This window comes from Garra rufa, chromosome 18, assembly GCF_049309525.1.
Source record: "Garra rufa chromosome 18, GarRuf1.0, whole genome shotgun sequence".
Lineage (NCBI taxonomy): Eukaryota > Metazoa > Chordata > Actinopteri > Cypriniformes > Cyprinidae > Garra > Garra rufa.
Genome location: NC_133378.1, coordinates 6924685 through 6943525, shown reverse-complemented (window position 1 = coordinate 6943525; position 18841 = coordinate 6924685). Strand labels below are relative to the sequence as shown.

General features: G+C 35.7%; 1 protein-coding gene across 1 annotated transcript; it reads right to left on the bottom strand.

The window, feature by feature from the left end:
- Positions 1–470: 470 nt before the first annotated feature.
- ddx23 (DEAD (Asp-Glu-Ala-Asp) box polypeptide 23) lies at positions 471–17360 on the bottom strand. The gene is made up of 17 exons (XM_073823288.1): positions 17290–17360; positions 16624–16790; positions 16422–16535; positions 15393–15480; positions 15250–15315; positions 15028–15166; positions 14764–14897; positions 8884–8996; positions 7067–7210; positions 5924–6149; positions 5629–5774; positions 5362–5539; positions 4140–4382; positions 3895–4046; positions 3692–3800; positions 1192–1366; positions 471–1083 (listed from the first exon to the last, which is right to left on the bottom strand). Exons 2-17 carry the CDS (start codon positions 16788–16790, stop codon positions 860–862), a joined length of 2418 nt encoding a protein of 805 aa, XP_073679389.1. The 5' UTR covers positions 17290–17360; the 3' UTR covers positions 471–859.
- Between the last annotated feature and the right edge of the window lie 1481 nt (positions 17361–18841).

Sequence of the window (18841 nt, the reverse complement as noted above, 5' to 3'; positions counted from 1 at the left end):
TTTGGGTAACTGGGAGATGAGTGAAGTCTTGCTTTTGCACTTGTCCCATAAGCAGTGCTAGTTTCACCTCAAATGCTATCGAGTCATTTTGTCATCGCACTGATTTTTCTAGCTGGCTCGCACATCACCTGTTCAATCGCGATGACACATTACGTTGAATGTACCATTCTGTTGGTGAATTTAGCAAATAATTAGGCTATGTTAATAACTAAGGGAAATTTTAGCTTGAAAGCCAACCTTTATTATCAAATACCGACATGATATAAGTAAAACATTTAAAATTACATTTTCAAAATATGTCTCTGGCATTGTTCAGAGGGCCGGTCCAAACGTGGGGGCGGGCCGCATTCGGCCCCCGGGCCTTAGTTTGGGGACCCCTGCCTTAAAGTAACTGCAGAACAGATTATCATAAGATTTTTAGAGATCAATCTGTTATCAAGCACTCATACATAAGATATTCAAACAACAAATTATTCAGTCTAAAGGATTTTATTATTTATCCACAGAGAGAATGAACAGTTTTACTCATCATTTGACTGAAATGAAGTATCTACAGATGCATTCATGAATTGTTTTTACACAATTTAAAAATCAAACACGGTTACATGTAATGTGTAAAAAAGAAAAGATGTGTGCCGTTTGACTAACTGTCCTTCTTAGAATCTCAAAGGAGAGAATGACTTATCTACTACAGCTTTCTTACAGATTTCTACACTTGCCATTGGTTTATCTGCCAGAAAACTGATCCCCTGGTTGACTGGTGGTCTCTTATGATCTTGGTTGCAAAGAATATGGTGAGAAGAAACAGCACACTCACAAGATGTACAACAGAAAATAAACAACATGTAAATGGTTTGGCTCAGGCAAAGATGGTCTCCTCTCTCCTTTTCTTGGTAAGGATGGTGCCGGGCTTGTGCTGGGCGTCTGGGTGATTGGCCAACTCTGGCGGGCATGTGGACACGGGACTTTCTAAGATGGCCTGTTTCAGGTCGTAGAACACAGTAGAGTCTTCTTTGGTCAGGAAAGTCATGGCCATACCACTCTTTCCAGCACGACCCGTTCGACCAATACGATGGATATAGTCTGAGAAAAGAAGAAAGGTTAAAGATTACTCCTCAAAATAGGAATGGAAACCCATCTGACAGTTTCAAAGAGCAAGGGTTAAAGTGACAAAGAGGATGTTGGACTCACCCTCAATGTTCTTGGCCATGTCATAGTTTAAGACCATAGAGACGTCCTGGATGTCGATACCTCTACCTGCCACATCTGTGGCCACCAGGATGTCCTTAGCTCCAGCCTTCAGGTTGGACAGAGCGAACTCTCTCTGTTCCTGACCTTTACCGCCGTGAAGTGTACAAGCATTGTACTGCAAGACAGAGGAAAAGAAAGATTTAGAGTTATTGATTGAAAGCAATTTCTAGAAAGCATCACAGACATTAACTAGATAACGTTTGTCAAGACAAACTTTAGGTGTAAAAGCAAAGTCTTGAACTTTATATAGATAGATTAGCATATTGCTAACATGATTAGAATGTAGTTAACATGTTTCTAACATTTTTCTAACATGTTTAATATTTTTAACATTATTAGCAAGTTACTAGCATGTCATTAGCAAGTTTCTAGCATGATTAACAAGTTGCTAACATGTTTTTAACATGATTAGCAAGTTGCTAGAATGTTTCTAACATGTTTCTAGCTCGACTAGAAAGTTGCTAGCATTTTTCTAACATGTTACTTGCTTTATTCGCATGTCATTAGCAAGTTGCTAGCATGTTATTAGCATCTTTCTAACATGGTTAGCATGTTACTAACATGTCATTGCCATTTTTAATGTTTTTAACATTATTAGCAAGTTACTAGCATGTCATTAGCAAGTTTCTAGCATGATTAACAAGTTGCTAACATGTTTCTAGCATGATTAGCAAGTTGCTAGCATTTTTGCAGTATGATTAACAAGTTGCATGTTTCTAACATGTTTCAAGCTTGACTAGAAAGTTGCTAACATGCTTCTAGCATGATTAGCCAGTTGTTAGCACATTTCTAACATAATTAACATGTTACTTGCATTATTAGCATGTCATTAACAAGTGGCTAGCATGTTTCTAACATGATTAGCAAGTTATTAGTATATTATTAACATGTTTTTAGCATGATTAGCAAGTTGCTAACATTTTTCCAACATGATAAACAAGTTGCTAACATGTTTTTAACATAATTAACATGTTACTTGCATTTTTAGCATGTCATTATCAAGTTGTTAGCATGTTTCTAACATAAGCAAGTTGCTAGCATGTTTCTAACATTTCTAGCATGACTAGAAAGTTGCTAACATGTTTCTAGCATGATTAGCCTGTTGTTAGCACGTTTCTAACATAATTAACATGCTACTTGCATTATTAGCATGTCATTATCAATTTGCTAGCATGTTTCTAACATGATTATTAACATGTTTTTAACATGATTAGCAAGTTTCTAACTTGTTTTTAGCATAATTAACATGTTACTTGCATTATTAGCACGTCATTATCAAGTTGTTAGCATGTTTCTAACATAAGCAAGTTGCTAGCATGTTTCTAACATTTCTAGCTTGACTGTAAAGTTGCTAGCATGTTTCTAGCATGATTAGCAAGTTGCTAACATTTTTCCAACATGATAAACAAGTTGCTAACATGTTTTTAGCATAATTAACATGTTACTTGCATTATTAGCATGTCATTATCAAGTTGTTAGCATGTTTCTAACATAAGCAAGTTGCTAGCATGTTTCTAACATTTCTAGCTTGACTGTAAAGTTGCTAGCATGTTTCTAGCATGATTAGCAAGTTGTTAGCATGTTGCTAGCACGTTTCTAACAACATGTTACTTGCATTATTAGCATGTCATTAACAAGTGGCTAGCATGTTTCTAACATGATTAGCAAGTTATTAGTATATTATTAACATGTTTTTAGCATGATTAGCAAGTTGCTAGCATTTTTCCAACATGATTAACAAATTACTAACATGTCTCTGGCATAATTAACATGCTACTTGCATTATTAGAATGTTATTTGCAAGTTGCTAACATGTCTCTGGCATAATTAAGTTGCTAGCATGTTTTTTAACATGTTGTCTAGCCTAACTAGAAAGTTGCTAACATGTTTCTAGCATGATTAACACATTTCTAACATGTTTCTATCATGATTAGCAAGTTGCCGGCATGTTTCCAACATTAGCAAGTTGCTAGCATTTTTTCAGCATGATTTACAAATTGCTACCATGTTTCTAACATAATTAACATGTTACTTGCATTATTAGCAAGTTACTAGCATGATTCTAGCTGCTAGGCTTGGCTAGATAGTTAAATAGATTAGAAATATTAGAATAGAAGTTTGAATGGATTAGAAACAGTACATAGAACGTTTAAATTTGAATTTTGACAGTTGGAGTTTGAATAGTGTTGGCTCATTTGAATATTCCTTCAATGAAAGTCTATGGGATTTTTCCTAGGTTCAATCATCACTGCTAAGAAAATCGTAAGTTGGATCAGTCCGAAAAGATACAGCTCACTAAGTGAAATCAGTCTGAAGAGCTGGGCTGAGTTTGGTGGTTCTAGCTTGAAAGTTCTGGGAGGAGTAGCATTCAGAAATTTAGTCTAAGAAGAATAATAATAAAAAGCTTAAGTAGCAGATCAGTAATAAACAGTGTACTCACTCCAATCTTCTCCAAAGACTTAGCCAGCACATCACAACCCTTCTTCTGGTTAACGAAGATGATGATGGGTGGCTCGAAGCCACTTGCCAAAACGTCCAGTAGCTTCTTCCTGTTTACCACACGAAAACATTGGCGAAAAAAGGTGAGCAAATTTGACAACTTCTACTTGAATATGACTGGTTACAGTTAACATGCACTCTAACCTCTTTTCACCCTCAGACATGAGAATGACCTTCTGCTCCACTCTCTCGTGAGGTTTGCCAGCAGAGCCGATGTACACCACCGCAGGCCTTCGGAGGTAACTTCTGGCCAAACGCTCCACCGCAGCAGGCATAGTAGCTGTAAACATGACCGTCTGAAAAAAAAAAACAGAGGAAATTAAAGGACGAAAAAAGAAACGATAGAAAAACAAAACAACTTCATAAATCAGAGTTTATAGTCAGATTACCTGTCTGTATTTGTGTTTGCCTGACTCAAAGTTCTGCATCATTTTTTCAGGGTCCTCTGCATCATCTGTGTCTGGCTTCTGATTGGTCACAGGAATGTACTCCAGAATCTTCTGGACGTCGGGTTCGAAGCCCATGTCAATCATTCTGTCGGCTTCGTCCAGTACCACATACGTGCATCTGCTCAGGACGAGGTATCGGTTTTCCAACACGTCGATCAAACGACCGGGTGTGGCAATGACAATCTGAGAATGAGGAGCAAAACACATCAGATACACAACTATACAAATATAGACACCAACCAGTGTCAAATCAATAACAATTAAGAAAATATAGCTCAAATCTTTAAAGGAACACTCCACTTTTTTTAGGCTCATTCTCCAACTCCCCCTGAGTTAATAAGTTGAATTTTACCATTTTGAAATCCATTCAGCCGTTCTCCTGTTCTGGCGATATCACTTTTAGCATAGCTTAGCATAGATCATTGAATCCTATTAGACCAATAGCATCGTGTTCAAAAATGACCAACGAGTTTCCATATTTGCCCTATTCAAAAACTTGACTCTTCTGTAGTTATATCGTGTACTAAGACCGGCGGAAATGCAAAGCTGCGAGTTTCTAGGCTGATAAGATAGGAACTACACTTCCATTCCGGCCTAATTGTCAAGGAAGTTTGCTGCCGTAATAAGGCTGAAGCAGGAGCAGTAATACCACGCAGCACATGTGCAAATGCTAAACTAGCTGGGAACTCATTTCTGATAATACTCCGCCTGCTTCGGCCATATTACCGCAGCAAACTTCCTTGACTATTACGCTGAAATGGGAGTGTAGTTCCTAATCTTACTGGTTTGGTTTCGATTGGGCAAAAAACCTAGGACTAGTTCGCAAACGTAGGTTTTTCCAAAAAAACTAATATACCCCAAAATTTTGAAAGGCTCTTGATCGAATCGGAGGCATACATTTTGTCTGGCGTAAGCCAAGGATTCCAACGACAGAAGACACTGGAGTGCTTTAGGAGTTATGAGCGATTTCGTACTTTTGACTGGGGCAAGCCTTGGTGACGTAGACGGTGAAAGTACTACCATCCCTTCCAAGTTTCAAGTTAACTTAGTCAAGTCCAACTTACAGCTTGGTCTGCCCAATCAGTTTTAAGTGGAGATCACTGATCCTTGGCCATTCTAACAATTACAATAGAATTTATCGAAAAAGTGATTTTACTCTCACCTCACAACCCATCCTGAGTTTGAACCCTTGATCCTCTCTGGATATTCCACCGATCACAGCCACTGTCCGGATTCCCAACGGTTTGCCAAATTTAATCGTCTCCTCCTCTATCTGCTGTGCCAGCTCACGGGTGGGGGCCAGAATGACGGCATACGGCCCCTGATCTGAGTCCTCGATCCTACAGTCATAAACACACAGTGTTTTGATCCATTTCTACAGGACAAGTGATGGCACGTAAAAGTGTGACAGAATAGACTAAGCCCTCACCGGTCAATCTTAGGTAGAGTGGTGATCCAGACCAATAAAGGAATGAGGAAGGCGGCGGTTTTACCGCTACCAGTCTCGGCCACACCAATGATGTCACGGTTCTGTAAACCAATAGGAATGGCCTGCCTCTGGATAGGTGTGGGATCCTGACAAAGAACAAAAATGTATAGATTAAAACATTTGTAATATATTCAAGACATTTACATGGATGTCTTACACAACTAGCCATTTTAAACACTTGCAGAACAACCTAAACCTCAATTGAGGTCAATTGAGAAACACACCAAACACTGACCTTATATCCACACTTTTCGATAACTTCCAGAATGTGTGGTGGCAGTGAATACTCCTTCCAGTTGCGGATGGGGTTGGGGATCTTTCCTCCTTTGGTTGTGATGCTGTAATCTTCTCTGAAGATTCTCCAGTCTCTGTCCGTCATCTCATCCATCTTCTTCTGAGACCAGTGTCGGTCATCCCAGCGCTGCTTGGCCTCCTTCTTTCGGACCTTTTTCAGCCTCAGTCTGTGTAATAAAGAAAATTTAATAGCATATCCATTAAAACTATAATGATATGGGTAATACCACAATTAGTTTTAAATTTTCTGAATTTTTTAGAAAATACTGAGAGGATAAAAACTTTTCTTTCCAGTATTCACAAACAAATAAAATAAATTAACGAACGAACAAATAAAATTTGGTCAAACAAGACAACTTTTTAAGAAGTCAAAACAGTAAGAGTGGGAAATATTATTACTATTTTAAATAAATGTTTTCTGTTTGAATACATTTTAAAATGTAATTTATTCCTGTCATGTAAATTTCAGCATCATTATTCTAGTCTTTTGTGTCAAATTATCCAGCAGAAATCATTCTAATATGCTCATTTGGTGCACAAAAAATATTATATATATCATCACAAGATATATCATCAATGTTGAAAATGGTTGCTTTAAATATACACTACCATTCAAGAGATTTTGAATAGTTAGATTTTTATGTTTTTTAAAGAAGTCTCTTCTGCTCACCAAGCCTGCATTTCTGAAATATTTTTACTATTTAAAATATTTTAAAATGTAAGTTATTCCTATGATTTCAAAGCTAAAGTTTTAGCATCAATACTCCAGTCTTCAGTGTCACAAGATCCTTTAGAAATCTATGTTTCTATTCACCAAAGAATCCCTAAAGAAACTCAATTGTCCTAAATATCGATAATATTATTAATAGAAAATTTTCAGCAAATGAGTGTATTAGAATGATTTCTGCAGGATCATGTAACACTGAAAACTGGTGTAATGATGCTGAAAGTTTAGCTTTGATAATAAATTACATTTTAAAATATATTCAAATAGAAAATTAAAAATAGAACTTTAGAACTTTATGAACATTCGAATGGTAGTATACATACAATACATCAATATCAAATGCAGTATTAGACTTACTCCTCTTGCTCTTTCTCCTCAAGGGTCCGTCTCTTCTCCATCAAGTCTCCATAGAATCGGGACTGATCTCTCTTCTGTTGCTTTAGGTCGATGCCGGCAATGAATCCTCTGCCGTACAGCTGAACCTGATGCTTTTCTTTATAGCTAAACACATAAACAGAGTCAAACCCGTGTTCTATCATATATATATATATATATATATATATATATATATATATATATATATATATATATATATATTAGGGCCGGGACTCGATTAAAAAAATTAATCTAATTAATTAGAGGCTTTGTAATTAATTAATCGAAATTAATCGCATTTTAATCGCATATAAATATTTGACCTGAGAACAGTGAGAAGTAAGTTTTTTCATATGGATTTTTAGTATACCATGACTGAATGACTGAATTATGAATAATGACTGAATACATAAGCTTAAGCAACAAAATATTGTTTATTTTTGTTCAACCAAGTCCAACAGACCATTGCAATATTGCCATTAACTATAGCAATAGGATACAGTGTTTCCCATAACGAAAACATTTATTTCAGTGAACAAATAAATCCAAAACTCTCTATTTTAACATTTTGAACAATAGGGCTTTACAATCTTTTGCTATTTTTTTTTTTTTTATAAATTCTTGTGTTTTAATTTTTCTCATAATCAAATGAAAGCATAAACATTTATTTATTTTTAATCAAATGTTAAAATCAATAAATAATAATAATCATAGTATTTTTTTCGAAAATTAAGTGCTTAATCTTGTTGTTATATTTATTTTTTATCATATATATAGTTTTTTGTCAATTATTTAAATAGGAATATTGTTCTGTTTCATGTTAAACCGTACTTTTATTTTGACAGGTTGCCGTGAAGTTTCTGTGTGTAAAGTATGATATGATGCTAGTTTGCTCAAATGAAACGGTAAAAGTGACACTGACAGTAGCTTTGGAGATTGAATCTGTTCATGTGAGATGCAAATGACAAAAATTAACGGGAGCATCACGCGTGCAGTGTAAAAAAAAGCCTCTCTGCCATTCTAACATACAGAGGCAAACGGTACATGCAGGATTCATATTAAAACGGTCTTTTTGCATTTCAGTTTTCACAGACACTAGTCCATATCGCGATTTGAATTAAGTGACAGACCAACTTTTGATTTATCAATCCAAAAATCGACGAATTCACGTGGCATTCCGCGCTATAGTAAATTCGGTTTTTATGAATGGAGTCCGCGATCCAGTCCGTGTTTTCTTGGAGGAGACATTGTAAACGCGCCCCCCTAAGATAATGGTAGGGGAAACACTTGGATATTTAGAAATACACTAGCCTTCATTTCAGAAATTCAGGTCCCCTATAGGTAGGTAGACCTTCTGTAAAAGCATTGAGGCGATACCTGAGGCTCGATGTGCTGCGGTGCTATGCGCATTCCTTTGTCTAAACGCTAGTTGGTGCTCCAGTATAATCGGTCCACTGAAACTCATCCAGTGAGAAACGTTCCGCGGTGCAAAATTAAGTGCGATTAAAATGCGTTAAAAAAAATTAACGCGTTATTTTTGTGTAATTAATTAATCTAAATTAACGCGTTAAAGTCCCGGCCCTAATATATATATATATATAGATATAGATATAGATAGATATAGATAGATAGATAGATACATATTGATACAATCCAACTGGCTAAACAATTTGCAGACCTAAAAAGAGTGACTTAAGGCAGTCAAGATCAAATGCAGTAAAATATACAAAACAATCTGGACTTTAATATGCAAATAGCAAAGCAGCGCAGTTATTTATGGCATCTCATGAGATACTCACATTGGATTGTAGTCGGTTGATGTGTCTTCAGAAGCATCCCACTCAAAGACAAACTTCCTGTCATTCAGATGGCGTGTACGCCGCCGCTTCTTCATCCCACCGAGATAACGCTCCTGAAGAGAAAATAAATAAGTATTAGATCACCATTCATCAAAAGTACACATAACCATCCAATGCACTTCAAACAGCAGGGACAGCTGTAAAAATAGACAGAAAGATGATTACTCTGATGGCATAAACTACAGTCGTGGCCAATAGTTTTGAGAATTACATAAATATTGGAAATTGGAAAAGTTGCTGCTTAAGTTTTTATAATAGCAATTTGCATATACTCCAGAATGTTATGAAGAGTGATCAGATGAATTGCATAGTCCTTCTTTGCCATGAAAATTAACTTAATCCCGAAAAAAAAAAACTTTCCACTGCATTTCATTGCTGTCAATAAAGGACCTGCTGAGATCATTTCAGTAATCGTCTTGTTAACTCAGGTGAGAATGTTGACGAGCACAGGCTGAAGATCATTATGTCAGGCTGATTGGGTTAGAATGGCAGACTTGACATGTTAAAAGGAGAGTGATGCTTGAAATCATTGTTCTTCCATTGTTAACCATGGTGACCTGCAAAGAAACGCGTGCAGCCATCATTGCGTTGCATAAAAATGACTTCACAGGCATGTAATTCACGTGCATGTTTAGCGCCATTTTATTGCATCGTAATTCTAATGAGCGCATATAGATGTTACTAAGGTGAATGTTTATGTTTTTTATATACAGACGGATTCTGATATAACAATTAATTTAAGTTCAAAATCGCTCTCATTAATTGCTTACTGCTTAACCCACTCTTTCCAAACGCATTTAATGAGCAGCGGAATGTTATAAACACTATAAACATAGCTATAAGTTAGTTACCCTGACTCCAAAACGATTCATTTAAATGTAACGGTATTCAGAACAGAACAGGAATGAAACAAAATATAGAAAGTTAATAAACCAAAACAAAGCAAAACTAAAAATACCAGGCGTTGGGCTCACGTACCTCTGTAATTCGGCACAAATCCAAGTGTTTCCATATTCCCAATGTATTTGAATGATAAACTGTTATTTATAATGTATACTAGGCTTTGTATTGTAGGTTCGTATTTCGATGGAAAAAATATATTCTCTTGTTTTTGTTCCAAGCTCTGTTCGTTATGGTAAAACCATGAACAAGGCATATTTGGTGTAGTTTATTTAGATTTTTTTTCTGCTGTTTTTTTATGCCTCATTTATTAATGTAAACGAACTAGTTCGTGCAATTCGTTTGGAGTTCACTGTAATTTGTATTGTGATCGCTAACAACTTCCTTGTTATTATTTCCTCATAAAAATAATAATAAAATAAGTAAAGATGCGGAAATTGAAAGCATGCATTTCATTTGGCTATATAGTGTGATTCAGTGTGTGTTTTTCGCGAGCGGGTTGCTGCTGCTGCGGCGGGGGCGGGGCGGGGCGGAGGATCGCGATGCCGGCTTAGCATCGTGATGTCTATCGGCCATCGGCAATGGAAGAGTGGCATCGTCTATCGACCCAACCCTAGTCAGTATAAAGCAGTTTTTGCAAAGCTGCTGCTGAAAAATGGGTCTGTAACTATTCGTGTTCTTGCTTCATCTCCACCAGAAGAAGTGAGTGTAATTTCTTTTTATATGAATCTTTGCTAATCACCTATTAAATGTGCTAAAGTTAACGCGTTTCATGATGAATGCGGCTAAAGTGTAACTTACAAGCTCAGAGAACATGGTTATGTCATCTTCTCTATGTAAATCCGTCTCAATATACAGGTCCTTCTCAAAAAATTAGCATATTGTGATAAAGTTCATTATTTTTTTGTAATGTACTGATAAACATTAGACTTTCATATATTTTAGATTCATTACACACAACTGAAGCAGTTCAAGCCTTTTATTGTTTTAATATTGATGATTTTGGCATACAGCTCATGAAAACCCAAAATTCCTATCTCAAAAAATTAGCATATCATGAAAAGGTTCTCTAAACGAGCTATTAACCTAATCATCTGAATCAACGAATTAACTCTAAACACCTGCAAAAGATTCCAGAGGCTTTTAAAAACTCCCAGCCTGGTTCACTACTCAAAACCGCAATCATGGGTAAGACTGCCGACCAGAAGGCCATCACTGACACCCTCAAGCAAGAGGGTAAGACACAGAAAGAAATTTCTGAACGAATAGGCTGTTCCCAGAGTGCTGTATCAAGGCACCTCAGTGGGAAGTCTGTGGGAAGGAAAAAGTGTGGCAGAAAACGCTGCACAACGAGAAGAGGTGACCGGACCCTGAGGAAGATTGTGGAGAAGGACCGATTCCAGACCTTGGGGGACCTGCGGAAGCAGTGGACTGAGTCTGGAGTAGAAACATCCAGAGCCACCGTGTACAGGCGCCAGGTCAAGCCACTTTTGAACCAGAAACAGCGGCAGAAGCGCTTGACCTGGGCTACAGAGAAGCAGCACTGGACTGTTGCTCAGTGGTCCAAAGTACTTTTTTCGGATGAAAGCAAATTTTGCATGTCATTCGGAAATCAAGGTGCCAGAGTCTGGAGGAAGACTGGGGAGAGGGAAATGCCAAAATGCCTGAAGTCCAGTGTCAAGTACCCACAGTCAGTGATGGTCTGGGGTGCCATGTCAGCTGCTGGTGTTGGTCCACTGTGTTTTATCAAGGGCAGGGTCAATGCAGCTAGCTATCAGGAGATTTTGGAGCACTTCATGCTTCCATCTGCTGAAAAGCTTTATGGAGATGATTTCATTTTTCAGCACGACCTGGCACCTGCTCACAGTGCCAAAACCACTGGTAAATGGTTTACTGACCATGGTATTACTGTGCTCAATTGGCCTGCCAACTCTCCTGACCTGAACCCCATAGAGAATCTGTGGGATATTGTGAAGAGAAAGTTGAGAGACGCAAGACCCAACACTCTGGATGAGCTTAAGGCCGCTATCGAAGCATCCTGGGCCTCCATAACACCTCAGCAGTGCCACAGGCTGATTGCCTCCATGCCACGCCGCATTGAAGCAGTCATTTCTGCAAAAGGATTCCCGACCAAGTATTGAGTGCATAACTGAACAATTATTTGAAGGTTGACTTTTTTTGTATTAAAAACACTTTTCTTTTATTGGTCGGATGAAATATGCTAATTTTTTGAGATAGGAATTTTGGGTTTTCATGAGCTGTATGCCAAAATCATCAATATTAAAACAATAAAAGGCTTGAACTGCTTCAGTTGTGTGTAATGAATCTAAAATATATGAAAGTCTAATGTTTATCACAGAAAATAATGAACTTTATCACAATATGCTAATTTTTTGAGAAGGACCTGTAATTCATAATCGCACGTTTATAATGAACAATGCATTAAGGTGATTGTCTATTTACAAACTGTGTACGTTGTAGTAAAACTACATTAAGCTTAGCTTTGTAACGCTAGATGGTTTAAAACGGTGTCTGTTAAAGGGATGGTTCGGAGTAGATTTGACTTCATTGCTATGCACTCCGAAGCCCATGTAAATACCCCATCCGAATTTTTTTTTTTCCTTAGTCAAACATTGAGGGAGATAGAGTTTTTCGAATGGCTTGCTATTGACGTAAATGGTACGTGATGTATCTCGTAAATTGCACCACTAAACGTGCACGTAATCTTACCAAACTTCTACAGTAGTGTAAATAGGGTATGTACTCACAAAACGCTGCATCGGAAAATTTGTAAGTCCACCATGAGTGGATCTGTGTGCATGTCAACTTGTAGGTGGACTTTTACGTGCTTTTCCCAAACCAGGGAAGTGACGTCGACGTGTCGCCATTTGTAGTTTTTGAGACTAGTAGGGATCGGGTAAAAGTTGTTTTTAAAACACTCATGGTGGACTTACAAATGTTCTGATGCAGCGTTTTGTGAGTACAACCCCTATTTACACTACTGTAGAAGTTTGGTAAGATTACGTGCACGTTTAGTGGTGCAATTTACCACATACATCACATGTACCATCTACGGCAGTAGCAAGCCATTCGAAAAACTATGATATCTCCCTCAATGTTTGACTGAGGTAAAAAAAAAAAAACTTCGGATGGGGTATTTACATGGGCTTCGGAGTATATAGCGATGAAGTCAAATCTAACGTTACTCTGAACCATCCTTTTAATGATTAAGATGTCACGTACAATTATTTTAAATCGTTTTGGATCAGTTATAACTGCATTAAGAATGGTAACTTTAACGCAATACCTGCAAGTGTTTACAGCCCGCAACTGCATATGAGTAAAGACCATAACACTCACATTTATGTATTTCAATATAAGGGCGGGGTAAGTTATGTTAACCGATCACTTTTTTGCTCTTGTTCAATCAGTTATACCTCAGTAAACACATCGCATTCATATCTGTCTCAGTATGCTACCCTGACATACCCTTATACAAAGATAAATCAAACTGACTTTAAGTTTACTAACCATTTAGACACGTCCAGTAGAAGCCGTAATTGCTGAACTTCTTTGCGGGTGTCATCTTGTTTCGGTTCCAACTCCGGTTTTTAAATTAAATTTTACATGGATGGGGTTGTACAGTGTCTTCAAAATCACCCCCCCCCCCCCGCAAACTATACAACTATACCCCCAACTGTTGTCTAGACAACACCTCATGTGCGTTGTAATGACACGCCCCACAGAACTGAGGGGCGGGGTGAGCAGAGGTTCATATTATTTAAAGGGCCAGGTACTGATATCGCTTGCTGAGAACAGAGGCATTTTTTACCAGGTAAATTGAGTGTTTTTTTTACACTACCATAGAGAATTTTTAATCAAAGTATATTATAAACTTTTCATTAGGACCCTAAAGCATCATATTAACTTGTGGAAAATGGGCATCGGATGTCCCCTTTAAAAGCTCTCCTGTCCCCATGTTGAGAGAAATTGTGAGTAAGGGGTTACTTTAGTTCTAAAATAAATGTAAACATGCAAAAAAAATAATCTCATTCACTAGAAAAAAAAAAAAAAAAAAAAACAGATACAGTATTCCTCAAAATGAATAAACAATCAAATTCAATGTAAACCTTCAATAATATGCTAAATAATACAAATTTCCTTTATGCATTTAATCCCATTTTATTAACCAATGTCTTTGCTGCCGACCTTCAATGATCCAATTCATCTATACTAATAAGAAAAAAATACTCAAGATAATCTAACATTTGTTTTCCTTTTTTTTAATTGCTGAAGAGTTGACTTTTTTTTCTTCAGCGGTCTACTGTACAGACATGCCTAAGGCTTTTGGTGTGAAAAGGCTTTTACATTTGCCAAAAATTGAACTTTTTTTTATTAAAAACAAACAAGCAAGCCCTGCCCAGATTTATAAAGTAAAGCAAAAGTAACGTAACGCATTAATTTCCATAAATTTCCATTACTTTTTTGGGGAGTAACTCAATATTGTAATGCATTACTTTTAAAAGTAATTTTCCCCAACACTGCTCGTAGCTTCATAACATTAAAGTTGAAACACTGATGTCACATGGACTATTTTAATGATGTCCTTACTACCTTTCTGGGTCTTGAACGTGTCAGTTACATTGCCATCTATGCAGGGTCAGAAAGCTCTTAGATTTCATTAAAAAAAATTTTATTTGTGTTCTGAAGATGAATGAAGGTCTTACCGGTTTGAAACGACATGAGGGCGAGTAATTAATTACAGAATGTTCATTTTTGGGTGAACTATACCTTTAAACTTATTAAACTGAATGAAATGCTTAATACTAATGAATTTCTGTAGTGATTAATCTCAGCCAAAACAATGATCTAAATGAGTGGTTAGTCTTTGTCCAGCTGAATAAGTGTAGGACTCTTTACCTTGATGGCCTGCAGCTCTTTTCCTTTGTCTTTTTCTTCTCTAATCTTCTGTCGCCCATCATCTTCATCATTCCCATTGTTCTCTCTTTCCATCCGCTCCCTTCTTTCTCGCCGCTCTCTCTCCTGAGGATCTTCTGCAAGTTAAAAGTTGATTGAGTCAGTGTTAGCATATAGATAGCCTCAAAATGAATAGACAGAGACAGCAACAAAACCCCAACTTTAAAAATATAATCATGTTTCTAGTAGGGCTGCCCTGCCTCTCACCTAGCATCTTCCTGCCGATGTCCTGAAACACTCTTCGTTTCTTCCTCTCCTCGTCCAGTTGTCTGCGGCGTTCCTCTGCCACCAGCTCCCTCCGTTTGATGGCCTCAGCTTCTCGCTCCGCTTTAGACAAGAACTTGGGCTGCAACAGGAACAAATGTTTAGAAAAAACAACAACAGTGCAATGCATTTGCATAAATCTAAAAACAAAAAAAAACTCTTTACCTTAGCTTCTGCCTCCTCTTCTGCTTTCTTCTTAGCAAGCAGCTCTTCGAGAGAAAGGGGCTGAACCTGAAACAGTGCAGAAACAGTGTCAAAAAAGTACACAGTATGCAACATTCAAACTTGAAATACTTATAATAGAGCACCTTTTCTTTCTTCTTATCATCTTCCTCCTCGTCCTTCACATCCCTCTCCCTTTTTATTTTCAAATCCTTGGATTTAGGAGAATTGCTCCTGGGAGGAAAAAGCAAACATTTTATAACTGAGTATTAAAGGAACACTCCACTTCTTTTGGAAATAGGCTCATTCTCCAACTCCCCCCCGAGTTAATAAGTTGAGTTTTACCGTTTGTTCTATTTAAAACTTGACTCTTCAGAAGAGTCAAGTTTTAAAATAGGACAAATATCGAAACTCGTTGGTCATTTGTGAACGTGATGCTATTGGTCTAATAGGATTCAATGATCTGTGCTAAGCTATGCTAAAAGTGATATCGCCAGAACAGGAGAACGGCTGAATGGATTTCAAAACGGTAAAACTCAACTTGTTAACTCGGGGGGAGTTGGAGAATGAGCCTATTTCCAAAAAAAGTGGAGTGTTCCTTTAAAGTCACAGTGAAATCAACATTTATAATTCTTAATTTTTTATGAAATACTGCAGTGTTTATGCATTTATATGCACAAAATTGCCTTTTTTTTTAATTCATGTGCCCATTTTTTCTCATTTACATTATTGCAACTTCCATTCATGCCAACTCTAATACATTTACATTTTATATTATAGTTTTTGTTTCAACATCTCATTATATATACACAATGCCAGGTATTTCAATATCAACAAAATTCTCAACAATAAGGATGTTTTTTCCTTCTGGTCCATTTGCTTAGTTCAGATTTTTACTTAGTTCAGTTTTTTTTCACCAGCTCCACCACAATAAATGATAATTTTCAGCATCATATTTAGTGTGATAGAAGTTGATATAGTATCATTGTCATCATTTTTTTTAATGTGTAAAATTAAAACAACAGTTATTTTTTCAGCAGAATTTGCAAGAACAATGTCCAGTACATCACAAAACATGATCAAAAAGTCTGATGATATGTAAATAAACTTGAATCACACAAAGCACCAGGTCAGGCCAGCCCTAAAAGCATTTTTGAGGCAAATATGATCCAAACCTTGATTTCTTGGACCGGTCTTTGTCCCGTCTGTCCCTGTCTCTTTCTCTGTCTTTGCGGCTCCTGTCTCTGTCCTTTTCTCTGTCTCTTTCTTTATCTTTTTGACGACGATCTCTACATACAGAGCAAAGAGAAGTGCAAGGGTTAGAGTACAAATGCATCATATAATTGAAATGAGAAAACAATATACAACCCTACACACCGGTCAGGAGATTTGGATCTGCGTTCACGGGATCGGTGCCGTTTGCGTTCTCTGCCAGGAGATACTTTCCGATCACGATCTCTGGAGCGAGAACGACTGCGTTTACGGGTCTCCCGCTCCTTCCCTGCGGTGTCCAGGTCCTTCTTATCAGAGGAGTCACCCGCCATCTGGAAAAAGAGAGAAAGCAGGTTTAATTGTTGACACGTTTTGTTGATGTTTACACCAAGTCCCGATGCAGTATAAGATTAAATGGCTTGTATCATACGCACTTAGATTTTAGAGATCTTTTCGCTTTCTTAAACTGTGCGACATTTATTTATAAGGATTTAACCGATTATTATATTACTTACTAAACAGGAAAATCATTTTGATTTGTTTGCGAAAAATAATTAGTCACATTATAGTCAAATTGCAATCATAAAGAATGTAGCTAGAACATTACATACGTTATTGCATATATTACTGTAATGTTAGCGTTTTGTTGATTGCACTGGAGTTTTAATAATATTGTTTAACTCCACACTGAGCACAGCAATGGCCTGCTCCCTCCAATAAACAAAACCTTTAGAAACCAGAAAGTGAATGTAACGATTAAAGCCAAGTCATTAAGAATATGCTCAACTGGACTGGGATTGAAAACAGTAGAAATTTCATGCATATACTTGCCTTTTAATATCAAAATCAAGTCGCCTGCGAACGAAGCCTGTGCGTTTTACTGAGCCGCCATTACGTTTGGCGTCAACATATGACGCACTTCCTGTGAGGGTTTGTGGGAAATGTAGTTTAAAAAGCCCTATTGAAAATTTGTCTGAAAAAACAAAACAAATTAATAATAATAATTAACTAAAATAATGAAAAAAAACTAAAATTATTAAAAAATAATCTAAATATTATTTAGCCCTATCTAACCCTATATTATTGATAATTAAAAAATAATAATAATTATTGTTATTAGTAGTAGCAGTAGTATTATTATTTTTTTTAAATTAACTAAAATAATACAATTTAACCAAAATTAACAAAAATAATCTTACAAACCCTATAATAATTCTTATTAAATTATATATATATATATATATAGGGTTATATATATGTTTATTATGATATATAATATAATATAATATAATATATAATATATAATGTATATATATATATATATATATGTGTGTGTGTGTGTGTGTGTGTGTGTGTGTGTGTGTGTGTGTGTGTGTGTGTGTGTGTGTGTTTAAAACTGTTAATTTTATATATATATATATATATATATATATATATATATATATATATAAATATTTTTTTGCTTGACTGATTATTTTAGAGGAGTGAAATGTGGGAAATGTAGGCTTTCATCGAAAAATTCTAAATTAATCGAAAATAATCTAAATAAAACCCCTATATTATTGATATTAATATTATTATGAATAATCATAATAATTTGTTTTTATATTAACTAAAATAATAAAACAGAACTTAAATTATCAAAAATAATCTAAATATTATTTAACCCTATCTAACCCTACATTATTGATGATGATAATAATAATAATAATAATAATAATAATAATAATAATTATTATTATTATTATTATTATTATTATTAATAATAATATTTTCAAATTTTTTGTATTGTTTTAGTAGTAGTAGTAGTTACGTAAAATAATAACCTTTAACTAAAATTATCCAAAATAATCTGAAAACCCCTATAATAATAATAATTAGTATTATTATTAAATTATAATATTATTAATTAATTACACACTACCAGTCAAAGGTTTGGACACACTTTCCCATTGTCTTTGATGGGTAAGTGTGTTTAAACTTTTGACTGGTAGTGTATATATAAATTATATTATATATACATTTTAATAATAATAACATTATCATTAAATTAACTAGGCACTGTTTTTGTAAAAAAAAAAAAAAAGGTTGAAAGTAGTTTATGTTAACAATACTTCACTGATTGTTTGGGAGGAGAGAAATGGAAAAGTTTATGGGAAATGTAGGCTTAATCAAAAATAATTCATCAAAAATAATCTTATTGATTATTATTATTATTATTAATTTTTAAATTATCTAAAATAATAAAATTAACTAAAATTATCTAAGTAATCTAAAATATAATTATTAATTAATTATTATTATAATTAACATATATTTTTTATGTTAACAGTGCTGGACTGATTACTATGGATGAGTGAAAGGTTCATGGGAAATGTAGGCT

Excerpts from the sequence above, each read along its gene's own strand:
- ddx23 (XM_073823288.1), bottom strand. The coding sequence starts at position 16,790 with ATGGCGGGTGACTCCTCTGATAAGAAGGACCTGGACACCGCAGGGAAG. Across the intron at positions 16,536-16,623 it reads AGATCCAAATCTCCTGACCG|AGATCGTCGTCAAAAAGATA; the intron begins GTGTGTAGGGTT and ends CTCTGTATGTAG. Across the intron at positions 15,167-15,249 it reads AAGAGGAGGCAGAAGCTAAG|CCCAAGTTCTTGTCTAAAGC; the intron begins GTAAAGAGTTTT and ends TTCCTGTTGCAG.